We start from the raw sequence: 27,736 nt of genomic DNA, 5'->3' as shown, positions 1-27,736 counted from the left end.
GGCCCAGCCATGCTGTGGAACTCGTCCATATACTTTGAGACATTAGCTAAAGCAGAGGTTTTTGGGGAAGAAAGGGAGAGCCAGTGAGGGGGGTTATTCCGAAGTCAGTTAGAAAAGGCATGGAGATTGACGTTCTGCCTTCCCAGCTGAACAGATGCAGAGATGAGCTCTGCCAAGGGAGAAGGGGAGGACACCCTCACAGAAAGATGTAATAACTTTTTCAAGGGCGATATCCATCCTGCCTGCAACCTGTATCAGAGACATATTTTCCAGAAGGAGAGTTTTGTTCCTCTATAACTACCAAGTTCTGTTTCTGTAACCTAAAGATCACTTAGGAACTTTATTAGACATCAAAGTGTCAAATATTTACACCACTGGGTTGATGTTCCAGGGTCATCTTACCACCATAAACTTGAAACAAAGTAAATCTCAGTATGAACTAATTCGGTCTTGAATCACACAGAAAGGGTCAACTTGCTTTAAAAAATTTTTAACAAAATAATTATAACTAAAGGATTGATAGGGTGCTGAGAAACCTGAAGGACACCTGAATACACCATTTCTGAATTAACAATTATTGAAGATTCCAGAATGAACCACATAGCAAGATATAGATCAGGATACTTTAAGTTAACGAACAGTGCTTAAGATGAACACGCTGTGAAGACAAACAGGCCAGACACACGCTAAGCAAAAAGAAGATTTCAAAATTATTATGAATGGGTTTTAACTTTTACCACTAAAGCCCCTGGAAGTAAAATCATACTGTTTTTGATATAAAATACCTAAGACATTAAATGTTTAATATTATTCAAAATTTCAAAAACTCGTCAACTGCTTTAATGCACTGGAAAAATTTTCTAATTTTGTTCATTGAGAATTTGGGCATAAACTTTGACTTTACATTGCATTATTTAATCTAAAAACCAATTTTTGGTGCCCTCCTGCCATCCCCGCTACTCCCCCAACAATTCTGAGCTATTTTTGCCCTTTTATCGAGTTTTTTCCTATTCTTTCCTATTTTAGTCCTTTTTACTATTTGTTTTTTTTTCTATTTTCATCTTTTTTTCTATTTATTTCTAGTTTCGTCCCTTTTTTCTATTTCTACTTTCTATTTCTTTTTCTAGGTTTTCTTCTGCACTGTAGCCCTGTCCTCTCATTGTTCATCAGTTTGCTCGAGTGGGCACCAGTAACGTCTCACAACAAATTGTGAGGCTTGTTGTTACTGTTTTTGGCATATCGAATACTTCGTGGGTAGCTTGCCAGGCTTTGCCATGCGGGCGAGATACTTTCGATAGCTTGCCACGCTCTCCGAGAGGGGCGGAGGAATCGAACCCGGGTCGTATTTTTTTCTATTTATTTATTCTATTTATTCTAAAAACTCAGGTTTTCTATTTTTTCTATTTTCGTTCTTTTTTCTATTTCTACTTTCTATTTCTTTTTCTATTTTCGACCATTTTCCTAGTGTTGTTTTTTCTGTTTTTTTCCCTATTTTCTTTTTTCTATTTTCGTCCTTTTTCCTATTTTTCTATTTTCGTCCTTTTTCTAGATTTTTTTAAATTTTCATCCTTTTTTTGATTTCTACTTTCTATTTCTTTTATTCTATTTTCGTCCTTTTTCCTATTTCAATTTCTTTTTCTGCTTTCGTCCTTTTTCTAGTCTCCTCTCCGATTTCGGAGTCTGAACCTTCCAGTTTTCCCAGGGTCTCGCTCGCTCCCTTCTGCCAGAACCTTCCTCACCTTGGGCACCCGGAGGCGGCCCAAACGCGGCGACGCGGGGAGAGCCGGAACCCCCGCGCTCGGGGTCTGGTTTCCCCCGCGGACCGCCCGGAAGCATTTCTGCGGCGCGCGGCGCGCTGGTTCTTCCTCTTCTCGCGAGCCTCGCGCCCCGGGAGTCCCCGGAAGTGATTCCCGGCGCGGAGCGGAGCGCGGCCCCGGGGCGGCAGGTACGCGTGCGGGGCCGTGTGCGCGCCTGGCGCCCGGGGTGCAGCCGAGCGGCCGCGTCGTTTAATATTATTATTATATTTTTTTTGCAGCGCACGTGCCGCGGCCCGTTCCCTGTGCGTGGGGCCCGAGCTCCGCCCTCCGAGGCAGCGGCGCGTCCCCGGGCCCTCCCGGGTCTCTGCACCCCGGGAGGAAAACCGTTGTGTTTGCAGCCGCCCGCTTCGGGTGCAAATCTTTTCAGGAATTCTCATATTTACCTAGCCTTAACCTCCGTGTTCGGAACTGTTTTAGCAAGTCATTGGACACGCACACGCGTCCTCAAAGGACTCAGATTTTTTTTATTTTTTATTTTTTGCAGTGGGTTGGAGTCAAGGAAGTTAAGGGGTGGGGGTTGGGGTGTAGGCGACCCCGATCCTGTGCACGGGGTGAAGTGTGTGGGGGTCCCGAATGGACTGCACACTTCTCAAAGGAGTGTAGACAGAAAAGCGCCCACTTTGCTTTTATCAGCTTCTGGGGTCGAGCCCCAGCCCACCCCCGCAAGAAACAGCGACAGAAGCCAAGCATGGGGTTGGGAATTCAGGGCTAGTGAATCTGTTCCCTTGCTTTAAGATGTGGAATTTAATTTCATCTTTTATTTTTTCTTCTTCAGGAAAAGGCTAAAGATTAGATTTGCATGAAAAGACATTAGAAACCATGTTTCGAAGACCTGTATTACAGGTAACATTTTTTCCACCTTAGCGCTCAGGACGTCATCAAACACAGTTGTTACTTTTTTTTTTTGAAAGCAGAGGCTCAAGACCTTTACTCCCCACCCTTCCTATATTTTTCTTTTGCTGGGGGTGGCAACCTATTTTCCCCTGTGTAAGTGGTGCATACTTAGCAAGTTTCATCTTGAGTTTAGTGAAGTTCATTATTTGGGAAACGGGTGTCTTGCCTCTAGGTTAGCATTTCACTTCACCGATAACTAAAGAGCATGGGATACATAGCCCTGGTATTCTCTAGGCCGGTGGGTCCCCTATTTCACATCACCCCCCATCTTTTTATCCTGAGGAGAATCACCCAAGTCTCGGTTGACTCCCAAACATACCAAGAGTTTCTTCTTATTCCGTACCTTCATTCCTTCACTTAACCTCAGCCTTTTCTTCATCACAGTTGAGCACCAGGTTTTCTGGCATTTCTGTAGCATCTCCCTCCTACACTTGATTTTAGGCTGGGACCCTGGATCCTGTCTCCCCCTAAACAGTTTCTTTATGAAGACTTTTTAATCATCTCTCTACCTTTGAAATGACTATATAGTCTTGGATACCCACTTTTATTTGGGGAATTCAAGTTATATCCCTGATTTAAAAATGTAACATACTGATAGCACAGCGGTAGGGTGTTTGCCTTGCACGCAGCCAACATGGCCGACCCAAGTTTGATTCCTCCGCCCCTCTCGGAGAGCCCGGCAAGCTACCGAGAGTATCTCGCCTGCACGGCAAAGCCTGGCAAGCCACCCGTGATGTATTTGATATGCCAAACACAGTAACAACAAAGTCTCCAATGGAGACGTTACTGGGCCCGCTCGAACAAATCAATGATCAACGGGAGGGCCTTTACCTTTTACCTTTACCTTTACAACACGGAAATGTTACTGTCTGAGTATCTTTAAAGGCAAATATAAAAGCTTCATTAAAAAAAGAATCTCTTTTTCTTATTACTTGTGTGTCCAGTGGGGCAGCATAGATGATTCTGTAAGTCAACATGAACTGTGACTGACCGGGCAATCTTCATTTCTAAATCTATGGCACAGTTCTGTTAAGCAGTATGCCGTAGATATTTATATTTTCTTCTTGGGGGGCTAGGATGGTGGGCTACACTGGGGGTGCTCAAGGGCTGTTGCTAGCTCTGTGTTTAGGGGTCACTCATAGCAGTGCTGAGGACTGGATGTCGTGTAAGGATCCAACTGGGATTATTCGTATGCAAGGCTAGTGCCTTGACTTCTGTATCTTGTTCTAGGCCCTGGGCATATTTTCTTACCCTCCACACTGAGACATAGTGATGGGGACTCCACAGAGAGCGTGACCTGGGTGTGGTGATCATCTGATTTCTCATAATGGTGTCTCTTGGTGCACATTTCTCTAAAGTGATGCTTAGGTCCCTGAACTGTGACTCGAGGGCTGTATGCTCACATCTGGCAGTAGCCCTGGATGAAGGGAGATGATTGAGGAGAATAGGAAAAGCAGCAGTGCTGGTGCCCAGTAGCTCTGGGTTCTAGGAATCACTGGTTAGGTATTTCCTGATGCTCTGGGGCAGGTTCATCTTTCTGCACTTCTCTTTCCTAATTTCAAAGTAAGGGCAGTTGTACATTGCTTAGAGACTTACTCTGAGGACAGATGATCAGGTTTTCAGTACTGAGTGCTGTGACCGTACTTGAAGGCTGCTCTTTGGCACTGACTTCTGTCTCTGACAGACTCATCTGGACAATCCCATCTTCATTCTTTATCCAGGAACCAGATATGCTTTATTTTGGGGGTCACACCCAGCAGTACTCAGGGCTTTCTCCTGTGGTCCTGGGGGTACCAGATGGGATGCTGAGGATTGAACTTGGGTTTGCCGCGTGCAAGGTGAACCTCCTCCTCTTCTATATTGTCACCTGGTACTGAACTAGATTTGTTTATCATGAACTTTTCCCTTTAGTCTGTAAAAGTTGAGGTTTCCCCAGGATACCTTTGACTTACCCTTTGTGTGCAAACACAGGCAGGAGAGGACACTGTCATAAACTTTCTTGGTTTGATTTCCAGTATGTCCTGTGAGCCTCTGGCCTCTGCCCAGGTTCCCTAGTGTTTGCATGGTCCTTCGGTGCTGGGTGCTGGGGGGACACGCCCCTCAGTTTACTGTGCATGTGAGCTGTGGCAGTTACTGCATAGGTGGCTGCCAGATATGGGGTAACCTTCCTGCATTCAGCCTTATCCCCCACCCAGGCTGCTTTCCCTTTGTGTTCCCCCTTCAGGTACTTCACCAGTTCGTGAGACACCAGTCTGAGGTGGCGAGCAGCTTAGTTCTTGAGCGCTGTAAGTATCAGCTGATGTTCCCACTGAAAGTAGGTTCTTTGCAGCCGTGTGCTGCCGTCTTTGATGTGTTGCAGAAAGAGGGGCACTGGTGGGTTCTGCTCTCAGCATCTCAACTTGGCTCATCTTGGCCTCATGATTGTGGATTTTTTTTTTTTTAATCTTTGCCCTGGTAGGAGGCAGGACCTACTGTCAACTGGGCCCCTTTCCCTTCCTTCTTCTAACTCACTTGACACTATCCTGCCATAGAATTTCCCTGAACTGATTTGCTTATCTAATTTTCCAGAGTTCTGTGCTATTTGGTACTGTGACTTCGGGAAGTTGTATTTTTCCCTTATAGATGATCCCCAGAATGTGTTTTTTGTTTGTTTTGTTTTGGGGCCGTATCTAATGCTGCTTAGGGCATACTCCTGACTGCGCTCAGGGATTGATCATTCCTGCCAAAGCTCAGGGAACTGTGTGGGGTGTTGGGGACTGAACCTGTGTCAGCTGCATGCAAGGCAGGCACTTTACCGGCTATATTACCTCTCTGGCTCTGATAATCAAGATTGTTTTTTTTAATTTTTGGGTCACACCTGGTGATACTCAGGGGTTACTCCTGGCTCTGCAACTCAGGAATTACTCCTGGTGGTACTCAGGGGACCATATGGGATGCTGGGAATTGAACCCGGGTTGGCCGTGTGCAAGGCAAACACCCTACCCGCTGTGCTATCGCTCCAGCCCCCGATAATCAAGATTTTTATATTATAGTTTTGTTTTAACCATATAGCTATTTGGGTGGGCTGGAGATGGGGGAGAACTTGAGAGGAGTAAAGCGCTTAATATTTGCTTTGTGGTGCTTCCCTAAATATTTTCTCCTGTTTTGCCAGTCACGCATTTTTTTTTTTCCCTTCCTACCTGCCCGCATTTTCTCCCTCAGCTTACTTTCTGTTTGTCTGTCAGCTGGGTCTTGCTGCTGATGTTGAAATTGAAATTTGCAGCTGTTTCTCTTCTGCCCGTTCCCTCAGTCTTAACTTTGTCTCCACATTGCGTTGCAGCTCTGAATCGTGTGCAGTTACTTGGACGGGTGGGCCAGGACCCCGTAATGAGGCAGGTGGAAGGGAAAAACCCGGTCACGATATTTTCTCTAGCCACAAATGAGATGTGGCGGTCGGGGGACAACGAAGCCTACCAGATGGGTGAGTATGACGCCCGGCCTTTTCACTCGCTCCTGCCAGGGCCTACAGATCGATGAGCTTATTTCAGAAACAGCCTGTTTGGTTCTATTTCTGTGAGGTTTTGCTGGGCACACTCTTTGGCATCTGTTTTGTCTGTTGGCATTAGTAACCACATCTCTGTTCCTGTAACTTAGGCGATGTCAGTCAGAAGACAACGTGGCACAGAATATCAGTATTCCGGCCGGGCCTCAGAGATGTGGCGTATCAATATGTGAAGAAGGGGTAAGTGGAGGATGGAAGACGCTCCCAGATAGTATGTTTGGTAACACTGACCATGCATGCTCATGGAATGAGGGCTTCGGAGTAGTATTCTATTGCCTCGGGGTATTTATTCAGTGCATTTGCTATGTATACCTGGCACATTGCTTTGTGGACCTGATTCACAGGGGTTGAAAATGAGGTTTTAGCCTTTTAAGAACTTGGGCTTTAGGACAGTGAATGTCCATACAGGGAAGCAGCTGAGTCAAGTAGGACGGTGAGGTGGAAAGTCCCTGCTGAGCGGGCACAGCCCATGCTGGGAGCTGCTCTCACCCAGTCTGGCGCACCGGGTTGGCTGCTGGGATTCACAGTTTTGTTCTGGGGTTCCTGATTATACACAGACTTTGTAGTTCCCTTTTGGGATATGTGTGCCATCCCCCGGCAGGCAGAAGACTGGGTTGAACAGTGTTGTACTCATAGTTCGTACATCTAGAAATGTACTCGTTGTAGTATTTTAAGTGGCTGGGCCACTCTCGGTGGTGTTTGGGGGAGGGGTTCCATGTGGTGCTGAGATTTGAAATTATTGAGAGTATATATAACATCCTGAGTCATAGTAAACCCTAAGCTGACTTTCCTATAGAGTATATTAAAGCTTCCAGACAGATAGTCCTAGGAAATAGCTCTGAGGCTGGGGCACATGCTTGGCATGCTGGAGTCTGGGTTCGGTCCCCTGTGCACTGCCAGGAGCAACCACTGAGCATTGAGCTTGGAGTATCTGCGGAGCTCTGCTGGGTGTGGCCCCCAGACAGAAAATAAAACAAAAGACAAATCTCTGTACTGACAACGAAAAGTTTTATTTATAACAGGTCTCGAATTTTTGTGGAAGGGAAAGTAGACTATGGTGAATACACAGATAAAAATAACGTGAGGCGACAAGCAACGACCATTATAGCCGGTAAGTGGATGTGACTCTTGCTCCTCTGTCTTCCTCCTCTCTGGTTTGCAGGGCTCGACTCTTCAGTAATGTCACAAGCACAGACGGAATGAGACCATAAGGCAGCTCAGCAGGATTCGGAGTCTGACATGTTTATTCAGTTAGGAAATCATTTCCATGTGTATTTTTAGGGCACAGGCACCTTTTGAATTGAATGTAAGTTGAACAGTCTGTGGCAGTATGTGCGGCTGGGAGTCAGGAAACCTGAGCTGAGGCTTTAAGGCCTGTGGTGTAAGGGCACAAGCTCTTGTCATTGATGTGGTTGGTGTTAGACATTTGTGCAGAGGTTTGCAGAGCCCGTTTGGTACTTACCAGAATGATTTTGTTCTAAATTTCCTTTCCTGGTAAACAAAATAAGAATGTAGGAAAGATAGACCCCTGATACTTAGTGAAGGGTGAGACACCCCTACAGGACAGCTCTCCAAGGGTTTTGAAAATTTTGCAGGAATCTGGTCATCTTCAGCTAGACAACACTCTTTCCCCTCCTCTCAGTGTATTACAATGCTCTTAAACATTACAATGAAATTATCTAATGCTACTTTGATACTGATCCTCTTGAAACAAAAATATGAGTAAGCTCTTCCACACTGGGAAATTGTAAGTTTCTGTTTTCTCTGAACTTACTTTCCATTCCACTTTTCCCCTCAAAAATGTAAAGAATATTTTTATACATCTAATTATAAATGTACTAAAAATACATAATAGAATTTTTAAAAACAGATACATATATAAACTTTTTTAGGTATTGATGGTGGTGCTATGAATTGTTTTTGTTCCTTACTTGGCAGTGCTCAAGGATTCCTAGTGGCTCTGGGCTGGGCTGGCCCTTAGGGGACCCTACATAGTACTGGAAGTTTAAATTGGGATTACGTGCAAGGCAAGTGCCTCACTCTTCTGTGCTGTCTCTCTGACTTAGTGCTGGGAATTGAATTTAGGGCCACTCATCCTTGGCCCAAATATAAGAGTGCTTTTAAAAACTTTGATTGTAGGGCTGGAGAGAGAGTCCAGGAGGTAAGGTGCTTGCTTTGATGTGGCTGACATTCCATATGGTTCACCAAGTACCTTGAGGGTCTACTCCTGAGCAGAGAGCTGAGAATAGCCCCTGAGAATACCGGGCATGACCCCTAAACCCAATACTTCCCCTCCCCCTCGCCCTCTAATCTCTGATTGTAGGGCAAGGGAGAGACAGCTCAGAGATGTTGTGAGGTTTGAGTTTGATCCTGGCGCCCTTCCCTCCCTTGTTTTTGTAGAGTGTGGCCATGGGAGTACTCGCTGTATGTTTCCAGCCTGCCCAAGGAATCGATTCTGCTGGGGTGGGGACAGGCTCATATCACTTGAATGGTTCCCTGGACTCTCGAGCACTTCTGGGCCAGGTGCTCCCCCAGAATAAAAACTGTCGGTGTGGCCCCCCAAATTAAACGAATTTTGTGACAGTAAGATGGTCAATGTTATGTTTGTTACATTTTTTTCTTGATTGGGATATAGGCTGTTTTTTTTTTATATATAATTGAGTAAAACATTAAAAAGTGTTAGTTTACCTTTTTTTGGTGGGGGGTGCACACCCAGCAGTGCTCACTGCTCCCTAGCTCAGGGCTCGGGATGGCTCCCACGGTGCTGGTGAACAGAGCGATGCCAGTCTCCTGCTGGCAAACCGTGTCTGTTCAGCCTATTGAGCTCTCGCAGGCCCAGAAAGACGGGTGCTGCTCTTTCAGCTATTGAGTTAATATTTGTTAAGCATAAGTGTTTTTGTTCTTGTGGATTTAAACATTGAGGAACCTTAGAGATGAAAGTAATGATGGTATTATGTGAACCAAGCCATATTGAAGCATTTCAGATTACTTGCCATTTTAGGGTTTTTTTTTTTTTTTATGTCACTAGTGTCCACTAGTGTGAATAACAGAGCAATTGATGATTGATGAAGATATCTGGTTAATAGTAAAAATGAATGAATCCTGAGTGACTTTGACGGAAAGAACTAGAGTTTAGTTTGGTTGGTCTGCTGTTTGATAGGTCATGTCTTTCTGCTTCCCCCCCCCCACCCCCCCAGTTATGCCAGTGAGTCAGTTCTGATACCGCTTCTGAATTCTCAAGAGACTGTAGTTTTCAATAAGCATTATTTCCCCTTTTTGAATAACCTGGAAGTCATGAGTATGTAGATAGTGCAGTGACCTTTGACGCTGATCCACAGACCACTCCTGGTCAGTCCTTAGGCGTCGAGAGTTTGAAAATGACTAGTTTACCACCTTGGTTAGTTGTGACTAAGTCAATTGTGGGACCAATATGTAGGACAGATGCTGGTGGACAGTCTAAAAAAGTTGAAGAACGTTTGAGTGCAATAGTGGTACTTGTTCTAACCCACTTGAGAGAAGTAACAGCTTGTCTTAACCTGCTCTGCCTGGGACACCATTTGTAGAGCAGTAACTGATGTTCTTGGGTAGAAATGCTCACTCTGTATCATATTACTGATTAGTGAAAGTCTTCCTGAGAAAGAATATAGGAATCATTGTTTTAAGCAGGAAAAGGAGATGTCTTCCCTCTGAGCATCCTGACTTATTTCAGAGCAGACGTACATCTTGGCTGGTGGCTTGTGCTGCCCTGCCCTGTTCTCTGTGCCTCTGGCATGTGGAGGTGATGCTGTGGTCCTTTACTCCGTGCCCACGCCACGTCTGGTGATGTGAAAGGCATCTCTTGGCTTCTGCAAGCATTCAGATGTGTGACATTCTTTTGCAGAAAGTGTTTGTTGCTGAAAGACTTTAACTGTCTTTGGGGAAGACAAGACACACCCGTTCTCTTTAGCAAAATCCAAATTGTCAGGCAAAAAGATGAAACCCACTTTCTGTATTTGCCTGGCATTGTATTTGCCTCTCATAAACAGAGCAAGAGTTAGTGCTTTGAGATTGTGTTTAAAATCTTTTCCGTAAACAGCACAAAGCAGATCTGTATTAGAGCGGATTAAAAGAATACGTCTAAAAGTAATATTTATGCTTTGGCTTCTTTACAGATAACATAATTTTTCTGAGTGACCAGACAAAAGAAAAGGAATAGTTTGGACGATTCATCTGTGAACACTACTTGGTACAGTTTTATTCCTAAATCATGTATAATGTGTAGTATCAAAAATTTCTAAGGACAAAAATTAAAATGTTTCTTTTATATGAAATGAGTGGTCATGTTTTTCTGGATTAGCACTTTCATTTCCATTCTGGGCATCAACCTGAGTCCCTCCTGTCTATCATCTGTTACTGGTTTTACATTTCTTAGGGTTGGTTCTCAAGAAGAAGTCCAGAGATTGGGAGCTTCTGGGTTCATGATATGGCAAAGGCATCATTGTAGAGTTTCTAGCTTATACTGGTCATGGTGGTGATTCATGAGTTCAGAGCACAGAATTGTTGAGAGAAGATTGAATTTTCTTCCAAACACCCCATTAGTTTTATGAACTCACAGATGTTGCCAGGTTTCTAACTTTCTGTGGTGGAAGGCCATATTGTGAGGAAGATTCTGGTGTATTAGGGGATACCCAGGATTTGTTTTATCAGATGAGGTGACAGGCAGAAGTGCTGCTTCCAGTTCAGTGCCCGGCAGTACCACAGGGGTGGAGGAAAGAAATGGGGGAATCTGTTGGCCGAGTTTCAGGAGGACAGTCCCATGAGGAAGTGGAACACACTGAGTATAGGACTGCATGGTTTGGATAATTTTCAGCTGTCAATGGCCCTAACTTTGGGTGATTTGGACCAGGGAAGAATGTCGGAGTGGCTGAAAGGAAGGGGATGGGGCATAGATGGGTTTGGGATTGGTGGTTTTGCATATCTGTCGTGCCCCTGGGCATTGCCGTGACCTCTGGGAATTATGTGTCCTTGGCAGGGAGGTGATTCCTGCCAGGCCCTGGTGTGTCAGAGCATCCTAGAACACAAAAGACGAAAAGCCTGGTGGAGACCCCCGAGCACTCATGGCTTATTCTGCCTTTACAGAACTCATTTCGTTGGAGGTGATGCTCTCGGTGGGCACAGTTCAGCGTTCTCTATCTCCTGTGCAGTTAGGGGATCTCAGGGGGCTTTAAAACAGGGCTCGCCAGGGAGCTGTTGGGCAGATCAATCTCTGCTTTTCCAGACCCTCATCTGACTCTTTCCTCACCTGAAATGGAGATGTGATGGCCGAATCTCTGGTGGATGTTGGGGCCATAGACAGTATCTCCACAATGGAAGCAGGAAGCCTCGGGGCTGTGGTAACTGCACATCCACCATACAGTCAACATCTGAACTTCTTGGTCGACACAAATAAATCACCTTGTTTAGCCACATACTGTGTTTTACATTAAACCTATTTCTTTTTTTTTTCTTTTTGGGTCACACCCGGCGATGCACAGGGGTCACTCCTGGCTCTGCACTCAGGAATTATCTCTGGCGGTGCTCAGGGGACCATATGGGATGCTGGGATTTGAACCTGGGTTGGCCGCGTGCATGGCAAACGCCCTACCCACAGTGCTATCACTCCAGCCCCATTAAACCTATTTCTTAAAAATTCATTTTTTCTTACCTTTATCTCCATGTATGACCCATTGTTTACTCTTAGCCTTTCTTCTTTGACCTTCTTTTGTAAACAGGTATAACTTACCTTCATTATTCCCATAACCCTTCAGGTTTTAAATCTCCCTCTCATTCTGAGTTTGGATGGAGTACTGGGACATAAAATATACATAAAATCTTAGCAGTTAGCCTTAAAAAGAGTGAATATAGGCAGGCACTCCAAAATAGCTAAATTTTAACTTGTAGTTTTTATGTTTCACAGCCCCCTATTAATGTAAGGAACGCTGCCTGAGGGCAGAAATTATTGCTCTTTTGTGTCCCCTGGCAGGGAACATACTAAGTCTGCAGCTTCTGACCTCTATAATCATATCCTAGGGGCTGAAGCGATAGTACAGAAGGCAGGGTGTTTGTCTTGCATGTGGCCAACCCAGGTTCAATCCTCAGCATCCCCGGATTGTCACCTGAGGACCACCAGGAGTAATACTTGAGTGCAGATCCAGGAGTAACTGCTGAGCATTGCTGGACCACAAAACCAAAAAGTTTAATACTCAGATCCTCAATACAACAGTCTTTAGTGCATCATCGATGCTTGCTGTTCAGGTTGCCATATCTAAATGACATTGAGGTTAAACAACAGATACTTGGGGTCTCAATTCTGGCAGTTCATGCCTGAGACCAGGGCCCAGCATTGATGGTTTCTAGTGCAGCCTGCAGGTGGCCAACATCCTACTGTATCAGGACCTCTGTGTTCTTCTTGAACTTGAACTCCTAATGACCATATCTCAAAGTAGTCACTAGGAGCACTAGGGTTTCAGCATGTACAAATTGTGGAAGTCATAGCGTTGGAAAGAAAGGAAGATCTTCCAAGTGGTAAGTTGCAATGGAAGAACTTTTAATGACCAGAAAGTAGGTAGCACTGAAAAAAAGGTTATTTGGTCTGATGTTTCACTTGACTGTTGCTTGGAAATATGGACAATTCATGTATTATATGGACATAGTTTTGTATATCCCATTGGGGGTAAAAACTAGGGTATGTGTCACGCCATTTCGTCGGTAAAGAATCAAAGAGCACCCAGCCCAGACAAGGTCAGACCTGAACACCTGAAGAACCTGCCGTCAGTACTCATCAATACACTGGCTCGGCTCTTCACTCGCTACCTGTCTGAATGCAAGGTTCCGTCCCAATGGAAAACCAGCAGGACCGTACTACTGTTCAAGAAGGGAGACATCCATGACATTGGCAACTATCGCCCGATCTGCCTATTGTCTGTCATCTACAAGTTGTTCACTCGAGTCATCCTAAATAGGATTGGCAGAACACTAGATGAAGGTCAACCATGCGAGCAAGCAGGGTTCCGCAAAGGATTCAGCACCATCGACCATATCCACACAATAACCAAGCTCATTGAGGTTTCTCGGGAGTTCAAGATGCCGCTCTGTTTAACGTTCATTGATTTAAAGAAGGCCTTTGATTCTGTTGAGACAGAAGCGGTCATTGAAGCCCTAGCCAATCAGGGCATTCAAGCCCAATACATCAGGATCCTCCGTGAGCTGTATTGCGGATTCACTACCAGGATCTCACCATTCTACAAAGAAGTGATCGTTGATGTCAAGAGAGGGGTGCGGCAGGGTGATACCATTTCACCGAAACTCTTCAGTGCCACCCTCGAGAACATCATGCGACGACTGGAATGGGAAGGAATGGGAGTGAAGATAGATGGTCGGCAACTACACCACCTCCGCTTTGCTGATGACATTGTTTTAATAACACCAAACATCAGCCAAGCCGCACAAATGCTGGCCGACTTTGACCTTGAGTGTGGAAAGGTAGGACTACAGCTGAATCTTACGAAGACAATGTTTATGAGAAACAGCCTTGTTCCTGACGCCCCATTCACTCAATGGAACGACCATCTCCGAGTGCAACAGCTATGTGTACCTAGGTCGAGAGGTCAACATGACAAATGACCTGGCACCCGAGCTGCGCAGGAGGAAGAGAGCGGCTTGGAACGCTTTCAAGAACGTCGAAGAAATAGCTAAGAGGACGAAGAACCTCCGGGTCCGGGCACATCTCTTTGATTCCACTGTTCTTCCTGCATTAACATATGCCTCAGAGACCTGGGCCCTATGCAAACAGGATGAGAACGCTATTCGGGTCTCTCAAAGAAGAATAGAAAAAGCTATGCTTGGAATATCACGTTTCACTCAAATGAGAGAAAGAATCTGGAGTTCTGACATCCGTCAACAATCAAGAATCAGGGACGCTGTCTCATTTGCCAAGGTGTCGAAAATCAGATGGGCTGGTCACATAATGAGATTTAAAGACAACCGCTGGACTAGAGCTGTTACCGACTGGGTTCCACGGGATGTCAAAAGACCACGTGGCCGCCCACCTACCAGATGGTCAGACTTCTTCGTCAAGATCATGAATGATCGGTTTGAGGCCCTTCATGTTCCCGGAGCGAAAAGATGCCATTGGGCTACACTAGCACGCGGCAGGGACAAATGGAGACGTTACTGGCGCCCGCTCGAGCAAATCGACGACTAACGGGAAGTTAAGTGATTAAGCCTGATTACTTCCCATTCTCTTCTTCCTCGATTCTTTTTTTTTTGTCCTCTCTGAACATAGGGGTCAAAGGTGATCGAAGCATCCCCCCCCCCCTTTATTACATTTCCTCATCCAGTATTCTACCTAACAGTTAAGTGAGATCATCCCGTTTGTGTCAGAAAGGCAAGGATATCTTTAACACCACTTCTTAATCTACCTATACTGAGACTAGGAAGTACAGTTTTGGAAGGAAAAGAAAAATGTTTACCTTGTAAAGGAAGAAAATTACAAACTCTGTGGTTACTTGGAAAACAATTTAGGAATAAACTACTGGGAAAAAACATCAATATAGATTGATCTTTTTTATTTCCAATACTGGAAATAAATTACAAGCAACAACACAAAGTAATTTTAAAAAGATGTTTTATGCAATAGTCTCAGAAGATGAAAATTGAGTCCAGTGTGATAACTATGAAGAACATAATTAAAATTTATTAATTGGAACATTATGTTTAAACACATTGGGAACATTATATTTAATTAGAACTTGTAATGTGAAATCAGCTCTCCCTAAACTCCATTTTATCTTACAGTTAAAATCCCAGATTAATTTTGGAACTGGACCAAGTTGTTTTAAAAGCTGTATTGGTTAGAATCCAAGAAAGATATACTCCTGACATGGGAGAATGCATGGGACTTGCTATTCCAGTTGTTAAGACTGAATGATTTTATAAAAAAAAAAAGTATTTATTATTGGGTGAAGTATATTTAAGGATGACATGAGAAAAAAATGATAATTGTACAGAAAAAAACTGATTTCAACCTTTTTCTAAATAAAATTCTTGGTTATTTAAAGACACTTGTGAAAGATAAAGCCTTAACATTAGTGGGCATAAAAATTTTCTGAATGTAAAGTTAGAAAAATGAAAAATGCCCATTTTGAGTATATTAAAGTTTCGGGAGATTATTTGTTGTCTAAGATCATGTAACAAATGGGCAATGTTCCTGACATTTAAATCTAAGATTCCACTACTTGGTCCTTAGACCTTAGTTAATCTTGAACATCTAGGCCCTCATTTATTTGGAAACTGAGGTCAGAGTGGTGAAAATTGCCCTCTGTCACATGGCTAAAAGTGTTGCTAGGGGCTTGAGAGATAGTTTGGGATGTAAGGTGCTTGCCTTGCAAAGGGCTGACCCTGAGTCAAATTCCTGGCATCAAAGGCCATGATCCCAGACAGTCCCCCCCCCCCACCCCCTGCCCCGCCCTGCCTCAGCCCCTCAATCAAAGTGTGCCAGGACAAGTTTCCTAGGCTATTCTCTCCTAGGGTTATTTAGTATGATACATGGTCATTTAGTATCATTTGGTATGGTGGCAGGTGATGGATAAAATGTGTCATGCAGATCAGTCAGAGTGTGAAAGAATCCAGTGGGTTGTATAGAGTCTTCTTAAAACTTGTTGGTTTGACTTGTATCCCATTACTGGGTAGTTCTTGGGAGTCATCAGGATCCAGAGCACACTTGGAGCCAGAGAACAGATAGAAGGAGATTCAGGCTACAGAATGCACGTGTGAGGCCCAGGGTTCAGCCCCTCCACAGAAGAACAAAGCCAAAGCCCAAACCAAAATTAGTATATGCTCAGGAGGTCCGGGTAGGAGCCTTGGCAACCCCACATTCTGAGCCTCACAGGGAGCAACCCTCAAGCTCAGTGCACTACCTGGAGTGATCCCTGAGAGCAGAGCCAGGAGTGAGCGCTGAGCATATCTGGGCTGACCCCTATAACCAGAAGGAAAAAAAAGAATAACTTGAGATGAAAGCAAAAATAAATCTAGGAAAGGCATACATCTGGAATAGCCTTCTACCTTTTGACACCTGCAGGATGTGGGTCCAAAGACTGGCAGTTAAAAACAAGGTGGTAAACCAGTGGTTTCCAGTCTGTCAACACCTGGGACTGGCATGCTTCATGGACCAGTGGCTGAAGGCCATTGGTGTAAATGGACAGACATGGAGAGTATCATGCTAAGTGAAATGAGTCAGAAAGAGAGGGGACAGACATAGAAGGACTGCACTCATTTGTGGAGTATAAAACAACATAACAGGAGGCTGACACCTAAGGATAGTAGATACACGGGACAGAGAGATTGCTCCATAGCTAGAAGCCTGCCTCATGAGCAAAGGGGAAAAGGCAGCTGGAATAGAGAAGGGATCACTAAGAAAAAGATGGCTGGAGGAACCGGTCGGGATAGGAGATGTGTGCAGAAAGTAGATAAAGGTCCAAACATGATAACCTCTCAGGGTCTGTATTGCAAACCACAATGCCCAAAAGTAGAGAGAGATTATGGGGAATATTGTCTGCCATGGAGGCAGGGGGAGGGTGGGGAAAGGGGGGGGAGTTACCAGGGCTATTGGTGGTGGGGAATGTGCACTGGTGGAGGGATGGGTGTTTGATCATTGTGTGATTGTAACCCAAACATGAAAGCTAGTAAATATCTCATGGTGATTCAATTAAAAAAAGAAAACATATTGCTCAATACACATGTATTGATGATGCAGCAATGAGTCTAGGGCTGTTCATTCAGTGAGTGACTGAAAGGAAGGTACTTTTATAGTAGTTCCTGGAGGAACAGGCACATGGCAAGACTCTCCTGGACGAAGTATATTGTACTAAGAAGTTGCCTTTACACTTTTACAATGAGAAGAGACAACAGTACGGAGCCTGGGGTACCTCCACCGGCAGCAGACAGGAAGAACAGACCCAAGCCTGTGTCTCTGTAATCCTATGAGAAGGAATCTGCCTTCACTTCTGGGGCTCACATTATTTCTGTTACCCTAAAACAGCCTCTTCCTTCCCTGGGTCCCTGTGATACCATAACATTTACTGTCATCTGCTGACTGCTGGAGGATGCACAGGATGGTTCTCCATGTTAGTTTTCTGTGCTGCAGATACCGTCACAGATGTCCTAGGTGTGCTGAAGAGGCACCTGCCTGGGCTAATATTGGCAGCTCTGCCCACCTGGTCCTACCCAGGTTCCTGGTTCCTGGGGCCTGCGGTCAGGATCTCTCTCTAATCAAAGTCGTTGCTGCCGGACCACCAGTTTGGACTTTTACCAAGAGTTGGTTTACAGAAGTGGAACTGTTATCCAGGCGGTGTTGCCTTCCAGAGAGCAGCAGATGTGTCCTCTTGCTCTAAACACAGTCAATTCCCCAAGCTAAGTGCAGTCCACCTGGCATCCTCATCCCCATCCCAACCCCAAGCCCACCTGTTCACTTGGAGACTGGCAGACACAAATAAGCACACATTTAGAGAGGGCATGCGGAAAGCAGTTTGCAGAATCCCAGTACGGAGCAAAGCATACACGAATACACGGTACACAGCAAAGCATACACGAGGCTAAAATGTGCAATAATTAGTAAATAAATGGCTGAAATGAGTCCCATTGTATTTACTGGTATTCGGGTCTCCCAAAGAGAATCGAAAGAATTATGCTTGGAGTATCACGTTTCACTCAAAGAGAAAGAATCCGGAGTTCCGATGTCTCGTATGCCAAGGCGTCGAAAATCAGATGGGCTGGACACGTAATGAGATTTGGAGAAGACCGCTGGACTAGAGCCATTACCGACTTGATTCCACGGGACGTCAAAAGACCATGTGGCCGTTCACCTGCAAGATGGTCAGACTTCTTCGTCAAGACCCTAAACGATCGGTTTGAGGCTCCTCGTGTTCCTAGAACGAACAGACACCATTGGGCTACACTAGCACGCGACAGGGACGAATGGAGACGTTGCTGGTGCCGGCTCGAGCAAATCGATGAGTAACGAGATGTCAAGTGATCAAATGGCTGGAACAGGCAGTCTCCCCAAAGCCGTGGCAATCGAATAGAGGTTGGTGTTGGGTCTGGGATTTGATATCCCTATTACTAGTTAGCCCATGGCTGTTTCATGGATTCTGGGAAGGCAGGAAGCTTTGGGTCAGAGGAAGTGGAGCAGATTGTTGGAGCACAGCCAGCAGCTGAGCATTGGGTGTTTGCCTTAGCTGCCCTTGTTCCACAAGTGGGTCTGAAATTCTGCAAACTGCTTTCCACATGTCCTCTTCAGATGTGTGCTGTTTGTGTCTGCAAATCTCCAAGTGAACAGGTGGGCTTGGGGTTGGGATGGGGATGAGGAGGCCAGGTGGACTGCACTTAGCTTGGGGAATTGACTGTGTTTAGAGCAAGAGGACACACCTGCTGCGCTATGGAAGGTGATACCGCCTGGATAACATTTCCACTTCTGTAAACCGACTTCCACTAATTTGCGTGTGGGATATGAGGTATGTGTATATTCCATGGACCATCGCCAACAGTGCTGTTTGTGGGACAGTGGACACCAAGGGTGACAGCGTGTAGCAAGGGCAGCTTAGCCCAGACTCAAGCAGATGCCTTCAGCTCTCTAGTGAGAAACTCTATAAGGTCTTAGACCTGCCTCAGGCCAGTGGGTTTCCCCCATGCACGATTCTAGCCTGTTTACCTTTGATCACAGCACAGGCTGATACATCTGTGCTGAGTCCATCCTGCCCTCTGCTCCTCAGGTTAGTGAGCTCAGATTGGCATGCGTGGGTGTCATCGACAATTTTTCATTGTGTTCTGAGTGCCTGGCTCCCCCTTATGATCACAGACGGCATCCTGATTGTGTCAGAAGCAGGAATGTTGCAATGACCTGGCCCGTAATAGCCCAGTCCCTGTGGAGGAAGGTCAGGAGGGACTGACCTTGACCTCAAAGAGCTACCAAGTCAGTTCTGGAGCAGCTTTGGGGCAGGTCGGCATCTGGGAGCCAGCCTGGCTGGGAATTCCACAGATGGCTACGTGAGCCCAAGAAACGGAGGATTGAGACCCCACGCTCAGCAAGCTTACTCTGCTTCACTTCCTGGTTCTCTCATTCTTTCTCTGTGGGGCTATTGTAAGGTTTGCTTGTGACCCAATAGTGACATTCCCAGAATCAAAGATCACCCTGTCCCCCGAGTGTGGAAGACAGGACTTACGGCTTCTCTGGTGACAGAAAGCCACCAGACTGCGTCCCATGCTTCCTCACAGTGACCTCCTACAGATAACAGAAGGCCAGACCAAAGGCATGGGTCTCACTGGTCTGTTCCCTTCCCCACCCTAGACAACTTCAAAATTTCACAGCTCTACCCCAGCCCCCCCAGAGGGTCCTGCCCAGGGGTGCACCCCAGTAAACTTCTCCTATTCGTTAATTTTTACTTGTCTCTGTCCCTCTGTGTGGGGTGAGGTCTCTGATCCATGAGCTATGAAGTTTCATTTATAAAGTTTAGATAGGAGAACTCCCAACACTTTATGTAACGGAAACCTAGTGGTGGCAAACTCCTTCAGCTTTTGTTTGTCTGGGAAAAACTTTATTTTTCCTTCATCTCTACTAGCGAGTCTTGAAGATTATTGTAGAGTGGTTTTGTTATTGTTATTTTTAATTACATTTAATATTGAAACATCAATCCCACCATTACACCTTCCCACCACCAAATTCTGGATATTTCCGTCCCAAGCCCCAAACCCCATCCCAAAACACAACTGAAAATATATTTTGTATTGTCTGTTATGAAGAACTGCTGAACATGCTTACAAAAAGGTGTTCAAATAGGAAACAATGTGAAGATTGTTCTATTTTGACAGGAGCCATTAAGACATTAAGTAGGATATCACTGTCACTGTCCTCCCGTTGTTCATCGATTTGCTCGAGCGGGCCCAGTAACGTCTCCATTGGAGACTTTGTTGTTACTGTGTTTGGCATATCGAATACATCACGGGTAGCTTGCCAGGCTCTGCCGTGCAGGCGAAATATTCTCGGTAGCTTGCCAGGCTCTCCGAGAGGGGTGGAGGAATCGAACTCGGGTCAGCCATGTTGGCTGCGTGCAAGGCAAACGCCCTACCGCTGTGCTATCGCTCCAGCCCTCTAACATGTTAAAATTTGGGTTTCGTGAGCTTTGGTGTATATATATCTGAAAATATGTATATATGCACATATTTATATTTCCCTCTATGATTTGTTGCCTACTGTCTGAACCCCGGGATCTGGGTTTTATAGTCTCTGGGTCTTGGCTGTTGATGGGATTACACGGCGCCAGGGGGCCAGTTGGTGGGTGTGACCCCTGCCTACTGGAATATGGAGGATCTGGGTGGAGGATGCTCAGCCCCGATCCGAGCAGGCTTGGAGATCTCAGCCCCGGGACCCGCATGCCTTTGTTCCTCTGCCGGTACCTTCATGCGTGTGGAGAGTGGACTCAACCCACTCCCCTCCAAGGGATCCCGGCAAGGACAGCCAGGCGTGGGGGCATCCTTACTTTTGACAAACTGGCAGGCTACTGAATGTAACCTGCCCACACGGCAGAGTCTGGCAAACTCCCCGTGGCATACCCAATATGCCAAATACCAGTAACAATGATGGGTCTCATTCTCCTAACCCTGAAAGAGCCTTGAATATGGCACATTTTAAAAAATCTCAGGGCTAGGACAAAGGAGACGTTACTGGGGCCTGCTCGAGGCAATCGATGAACAACAGGATGGTCGTGATTGTGATCGTCGTCTGAACCCCATCAAATATGGTGACATAATTATGGAGAATGGGTAGGGAGTGTCTTATGATGTGTCTAGGAATATGTTCACTCATATGTGAGGTTTGGTCCGACCATGTGGTGAGTGGCCTGGAGAGTGGTGGTGGTTGTGTTGTGGAGGTTGGCTGCCAGGGCTGGGTCCCTTGGGGCTGGTTGGACTCTCACCCGCCCCCCTCTGTGGCACCCCGAGTGAAAACAGCCTGGTGCGGAGTCCGGTGGCATGCTAATGGGGGCCTCATGTTATGCTCTATAATTGTTATTGTTTTTTACTGTTTTATCTTTGAGCATTTTAAATGTCATTTCATTTTCTTTCAATATTTTACTGCTGAGAAGTTTGATGCCAGCCCAATGGGAGTATCGCTGTGTGTTACCTGCCTCTCCCACCTCATCACTTTTAATATTCCTTTATATTTTAATTTTTATTATTTATTTATTTATTTATTTATTAATTGAATCACCATGAGATACAGTTACAAAGCTTTCATGTTTGAGTTTCAGTCATACAATGATCAAACACCCGATCAAACACCCGTCTCTCCACCAGTGCACATTCTCCACCACCAATGTCCCCAGTATTATTCCCCCATCCCAACCCTCCCCCTGCCTCCATGGCAGACAATTTTCTCCATATTCTCTCTCTACTTTTGGACACTATGGTTTACAGTATAGATACTGAGAGGCTATCAATTTTGGTCCTTTGTCTACTTTCAGCACACATCTCCCATCTCGAACGATCCCTCCAACCATTGACTTAGTGATCCCGTCTCTATCCCAGCCGCCTTCTCTCCCAGATCTTGAGGCAGGCTTCCAACTATGGAGCAATCTTCCTGGCCCTTGTGTCTACTGTCCTTGGGTGTCAGTCTCATATGATGTTATTTTATATTCCAAAAATGAATGCAGTCCTTCTATGTCTGTCCCTCTTTTTCTGACTCATTTCACTTAGCATAATACTCTCCATGACCATCCATTTATAAGCAAATTTCATAATTTCATCTTTCCTTAAAGTTGCATAGTATTCCATTGTGTAGATGTACCAAACTTTCTTTAACCAGTAGTCTGTTTTCAGGCACTTGAGTTGTTTCCAGATTCTGGCTATCACGAACAATGCTGCATTGAACATACAGGTGCAGATGTCATTTCTACTATGTTATTTTGCACCCTCAGGATATATTCCTAGAAGTGATATTGCGGGGGTCACATGGAAGCTCAATTTCTAGTTTTTGAAGGACTGTCCATATTGTTTTCCAGAAAGGCTGGACCAGATGGCATTCCCACCAACAGTGAAAGAGCATCCCTTTCTCCCCACATCCACGCCAACACTGGTTACTTTTGTTCTTTTGAATGTGTTCCAGTCTCTGTGGTGTGAGATGATATCTCATTGTTGTTTTGATTTGCATCGCCCTGACGAATAGTGATGTAGAGCATTTTTCCATGTGCCTTTTGGCTATTTGTATTTCTTTTTTTGAGGAAGCTTCTGTTCATTTCTTCTCCCCATTTTTTTGATGGGGTTGGAGGTTTTTTCTTGTACAATTATAGTAGTGTCTTGTATATCCTGGATATATCCCTTATCAGATGGGTATTGAGTAAATATTTTCCATCCTGTGGGCTTTCTCTGTATTTTAGACTGTTTCTTTTGGGGTGCAGAAGTTTTTTAGTTTAATGTAGTCCCATTTGTTTATGTTTGTTTCCACTTGTTTGGTCAGCGCTATTTCATCCTTGAAGATGCTTTTAGCTTCAATGTCATGTTTTGCCTACATTTTCTTCCATGTACCTTATGGATTCAGGTCTGAATATTCCTTCATCTTAACATGAGTGTAAGGTTCACTACTGTCTGTCTTGGTGTAGGTCCCTTTGACTGTAAATAACCAGGCATTCTTTGAGGTTTCAAAGACTTGGATAGTCAGCTCTCTCCTGAGATTTTTGAAGTTTTTGTTATAAGCTCTTTGAATAAACCACCTGCTCCCTTTGAATCTTCCAGTATGTCCAGTATATTTATGTTGCGATTCCTAATGGTGTCAGTTCTCCCCCGTCCCTCCTCCTTCCTTCCCCCTCCCTCCCTCCCTCCCTCCCTTCCTCCCTCCCTTCCTTCCTTTCTTCCTTCCTTCCTTCCTTCCTTCCTTCCTTCCTTCCTTCCTTCCTTCCTTCTTTCCTTCCTTCCCTCCCTCCCTCCCTCTTTCCTTAAGCACGCACTCCAATCCTCAGTCCTGTACTATATTTCCAAAGGTCCAAGTTTATTAACATCCTGAATTTATGATAGTTTACTATTAAGTATTAATTTCTGTCCTCTGCTCTTCAATTTTAGTCCTGATCACATTTAGTTGTCTCTTTGAGTTTTATTGTATTTCTTTGGTTTTCTTTTCTGGGTGTGCTGTATACTTTTGAATTGTTTTTCTCATTTTTCTCATTTTTTTCTTTTTCTTTTTTTGGGGGGGCCACACCCAGTGATACTCTGGACTCACTCCTGGTTCTGCCTTCAGAAATCACCCCTGACAGGGTTCTGGGAATCATATGGAGTTCCTGGAATCAAACTGGGGTCAGCGCATACAAAATAAATGCCCTACTTATATTGTTCAGTTTTCCTGTGTTTCTTTGAATTTTTTCATGATAGCTATTTTGTATGTTACATTTGATCCGGAGACAGAATCTCCCAGGTACTTGAGTTGGTTTATGAAGCACTGTCCTTCTCTGCCTCTGGTGTCATACTACATTGAAGTCTAAAATTGCCAGCCTACCCATTTTGTTACTTTGAATTTCTCTGACTTATTTTTTGTGTTTAAAATTATACCTTAATTGTTGGGAGGATCCTCCCAGGATGGGAGATGCGTGCTGAGAGTAGACTTTAGACCGAATATAATTGCTTTTTCAAACCACAATTTGCTTTTTCAAACCACAGCACCGAAAAGGAGAGAGAGAACAAGGGGGAATGCCCTGCCACAGAGGCAGGGTGGGATAGGGGGGATGGGGGGTGGGAGGGATACTGGGATCATTGGTGGTGGAGAATGGGTACTGGTGGAGGGATGGGTATTTGATCATTGTATAACTGAAACCAAAGCACAAAAATTTGTAAATCTACAACTGTACCTCATGGTGTTTCACTAATAAAAATCTATATTAAAAAAAAAAAAAACCTTAAACTTAGAGCTGAACTGCTTATCTTTAGCTTCTCCAGTAGGTGTCACTGTGGCTTAATTCTTAATCTCAATTTCTGATACTTTTTTTTTTTTTAAGTCTCAGCAGATTTTTGTTTGTTCTTATGAAAACTGCCTTTGCAATTTGATTTGCTAGCCAGGTGAGGGAGGGCTTCCATGGGTCAGCTGTGCTGCTGGTTAATGTTTGTAACTGTTTTCCGTCTCTTGCGCTCCTAGATCTGAAGAACTGCTAGTTATTTCCTTTGGAGGGAGAAAGAAACGAGCAACATCCTAGGTTACAAGCTGTAATGGTATATTCGTTTTTTTTTTAAATCCACATTTCCGGGTCAAAGGTGACCCCCATACAAAAGCATACAAGAAAAATCAGTATTTTGAGTAGTTAATATATAGTACTTTTGTTTTTAATTTTGTTATAGGCCTTGATCGTTGGTTCAGGCTTTCTCCTGCCTCTGCGCTCAGGGGATCACTACTGGTCGGGCTTGGGGGACCATATGGGATGCTGGGGATTAAATCCTGCTCCACAGAGTGTAAGGCATGTGCCCCACCCACTCTATTTTCTTTCCACCTACTACATACTGTTCTTAATTGTTCAAATTGGCATCACTCAAATGTTCAGAGTTGAGAGTTTCTGAATACCTGGCTTTTGGAAAGATGGAGAGTCAAGCACACTCTCCATCAGACACATTTCTAATTCTAATACAGGACCAGGTGCACTTACTCAAGTGTTTTTATTTTACGCACTTAAATCTCCCATCAGGAGTCTTTGATGGAAGCCATTGTTGACATCTGGTATTTCTCCCTTTCTACATGTCCCTGGTCCTTCCTCCTGAAACAAGACTCCTCACTATTCTCTGCTTCTCGGTGGGTCTTCTGCTGACCCTCCTCTGTCAGCTCTGGGGGGCTCAGCACCCATTGCCCCTATCCTTTTTTTTTTTTTTAATTAGTAAAACACCATGAGGTACAGTTGTAGACTTACAAGTTGTTGTGCTTGGGTTTCAGTTATACAATGATTGAGTACCCATTCCACCGCCAGTGCCCATTCTCCATCCCCACCAATCCCAGTATCCCTCCCGTATCCCTCCCACCCCCCCATCCCCCCTCCCACCCTTCCTCTGTGGCAGGGCACTCCCTTTTGTTCTCTCTCTCCTTTTGGGTGCTGTGGTTTGCAGAAGAGGCATTGGGTGGCAATCATGTTCGGTCTATAGTCTACTTTCAGCATGCATCTCCCATCCTGGGTGAATCTTCCCAGCACCCTTTATTTGGTGCTCCTTTCTCTATCTGAGCTGCCTTTACCCCTAGAGTGTGCGGCTGGCCTCGAAGCCATAGAGTGAACCTCCTGGTACTTATCTCGGCTATTCTTGGGTGTTTGTCTCTTATTTTGTTACTTTATGTTACCCAGATGAATGCCATCTTTCTATGTCTGTCCCTCTCTTTCTGGAAGGCCTCTATCTTCTTTGGGCTCACATTTCTTCCTCGTTTGTGTGACACTGGACACTCAATTTGCGTTTTAGCAAAGAGCCACTCCTTTTAGATCATGGGTGGGTTGTGCCCATCCTTGTCACCTGGGCAGAGACACAGACTGACCCAAAAGCCAGTCTCTTCACAGAACAGCTCTACCCTGAGCGGAGACGAGGACCAGAGACAGTGATCTAGTTCGTGGAGGTGTTAGGACCTCAAGGACATTCCAGACCATCAAAGAGAGTCGACATATTGGAAAGGAACCAAGCTCATTTCTGCTTAACAAGTGACATGTTGGGCCTCCCAGAGCGGGTCTTCCTGGTTCTGATTCTCATTCAGTTTCTTCTGGGAATGCTGAGCAATGGTTTCATTGGGTTGGTCAATGGCATCAGCTGGTTCAAGAGCAGGAGACTCTCTTTATCTGACTTTATCATCACGATTCTGGCTCTCTCTAGGATTATCATCTTGTGCATTCTCCTAACTGATGGGGTTTTAATGTCATTTTTCTATAAAGTACACGATGAAGGCTTAGGGATGCAAATGATCGATATTTTCTGGACATTTACAAACCATCTGAGCATTTGGCTTGTCACCTGCCTCAGCGTCTTCTACTGCCTGAAAATCGCCAATTTCTCCCACCCTACCTTCCTCTGGCTCAAGTGGAGAGTGTCCAGGATGGTTGTTGGGATGCTGCTGGCCTCAGTGCTCCTGTCCTGTGCCGGTACCTTGTCTCTAATCCACGAATTTATGATCTATGCAGTTATCAGTGAACTCAATGGTAGAGGGAACATGACCGAGCATTTCAGCACGAAAAGCGATTATTATGAATTGTTCCATATTCTTGGGAATCTGTGGGGCGTGCCTCCCCTCATGGTGTCTCTGGTCTCCTACTTTCTGCTCCTTCTCTCACTGGGGAGACACACGCGGCAGATGCAGCAGCTCAGCGGCCAACGCAGAGATCTGAGCACTGAGGCCCACAAGAAGGCCATCAGAATCATCTTCTCCTTCTTTGCTCTCTTCCTGCTCTATTATCTTTCCTTTTTGACCACATATTCCAGTTATTTCCTACCGGCAACAAAGACGAGTACGATGATCGGAGAAGCAATTACAATGTTTTATCCGGCTGGCCACTCAGTTATTCTCATTTTGAGCAACAGCAAACTGAAACTGACTTTGGTACAGATGCTCTGGTGTAAGCTGGGCCCCTGGAAGCCTGGCTCCAAGGGACCCATTGCCCCCTCGAGGCGGAGAGGTCACAGCCGAGATCCTGAGAATCTTTCAGACTGATTCATCTGTCGGCTTCTTCCTGACCCTTATGTGGCAGTTATTCTGTGGCAATCATCGGCCAGGGAGCCCACTGCCTTGCCCTGCTCACCAGGACTGTCCTTCTCATGGTCTGTCTCTGTACAGTTCCGTGGAACATGTGAATCTTGGAAGATGTGAATACAGTAACAATTTTATCTCACACCTCTGCCCTTTTCGGAGAGCCCGGCAAGCTACCGAGAGTATCTCGCCCGCACGGCAAAGCCTGGCAAGTTACCCGTGACGTATTCAATATGCCAAACACAGTAACAAGTCTCAAAACAGAGACGTTACTGGGCCCGCTCGAGCAAATCGATGGACAACGGGAGGACAGTGACAGTGACAGTAACGTAAACATAAGATGCTATTTTAATAAGCATCAGCTGAACTTCATAACTGATGCCTCCTTTTAACTTGAAGTTTCCATTGACAGTGGCAAGCTGATGTAAATAAAAGAACTTGTGGGTAAGAGAAAAAAAATTTTGTGGTTCTACACATTGATTCTTTTCATATGCCAAGAATTCTGGCCGACAAGGAGTTTTCTCAGTGCCAATGGAAACCTCGCTTTATTTAGCGACTTTACTAGCGTAGTGCTGAAGATCCCACCCAGGGACCCACACACTTGAAGCATGTGCTCTGCTACTGAGCACATCCCTGACCCTCTGCAACTATGTTACAATGTGGACTGGGAAATAGACTCTTCAGTGTGTGAGATCCAACACAGGCGGTGCCAATAATTTAGCACCATGGGGTATT

General features: G+C 45.1%; 2 protein-coding genes across 2 annotated transcripts; both read left to right on the top strand.

Moving 5' to 3' along the window:
* Positions 1–2,588: 2,588 nt before the first annotated feature.
* On the top strand, positions 2,589–10,556 carry SSBP1 (single stranded DNA binding protein 1). The gene is made up of 6 exons (XM_056123913.1): positions 2,589–2,660; positions 4,936–4,996; positions 6,031–6,171; positions 6,345–6,432; positions 7,275–7,363; positions 10,404–10,556. Exons 1-6 carry the CDS (start codon positions 2,637–2,639, stop codon positions 10,445–10,447), a joined length of 447 nt encoding a protein of 148 aa, XP_055979888.1. The 5' UTR covers positions 2,589–2,636; the 3' UTR covers positions 10,448–10,556.
* Positions 10,557–25,969: 15,413 nt separating this feature from the next.
* TAS2R3 (taste 2 receptor member 3) lies at positions 25,970–26,965 on the top strand. The gene has a single exon (XM_056123967.1). The coding sequence runs from the start codon at positions 25,970–25,972 to the stop codon at positions 26,963–26,965; it is 996 nt and encodes a 331-aa protein (XP_055979942.1).
* Positions 26,966–27,736: the final 771 nt, after the last annotated feature.

The sequence above is a fragment of the Sorex fumeus genome, unplaced genomic scaffold, assembly GCF_029834395.1.
Source record: "Sorex fumeus unplaced genomic scaffold, SorFum_2.1 ptg000048l, whole genome shotgun sequence".
Taxonomy (NCBI): Eukaryota; Metazoa; Chordata; class Mammalia; order Eulipotyphla; family Soricidae; genus Sorex; species Sorex fumeus.
Note: the sequence above shows the minus strand (reverse complement) of the source record. Positions and strands in the feature narration are given on the sequence as shown.

Coding starts and splice junctions, on each gene's coding strand:
- SSBP1 (XM_056123913.1), top strand. CDS start 2,637: ATGTTTCGAAGACCTGTATTACAG. Junction 4,997..6,030: donor CAGCTTAGTTCTTGAGCGCT/GTAAGTATCAGC, acceptor ATTGCGTTGCAG/CTCTGAATCGTGTGCAGTTA. Junction 6,433..7,274: donor TATCAATATGTGAAGAAGGG/GTAAGTGGAGGA, acceptor TATTTATAACAG/GTCTCGAATTTTTGTGGAAG.
- TAS2R3 (XM_056123967.1), top strand. CDS start 25,970: ATGTTGGGCCTCCCAGAGCGGGTCTTCCTGGTTCTGATTCTCATTCAG.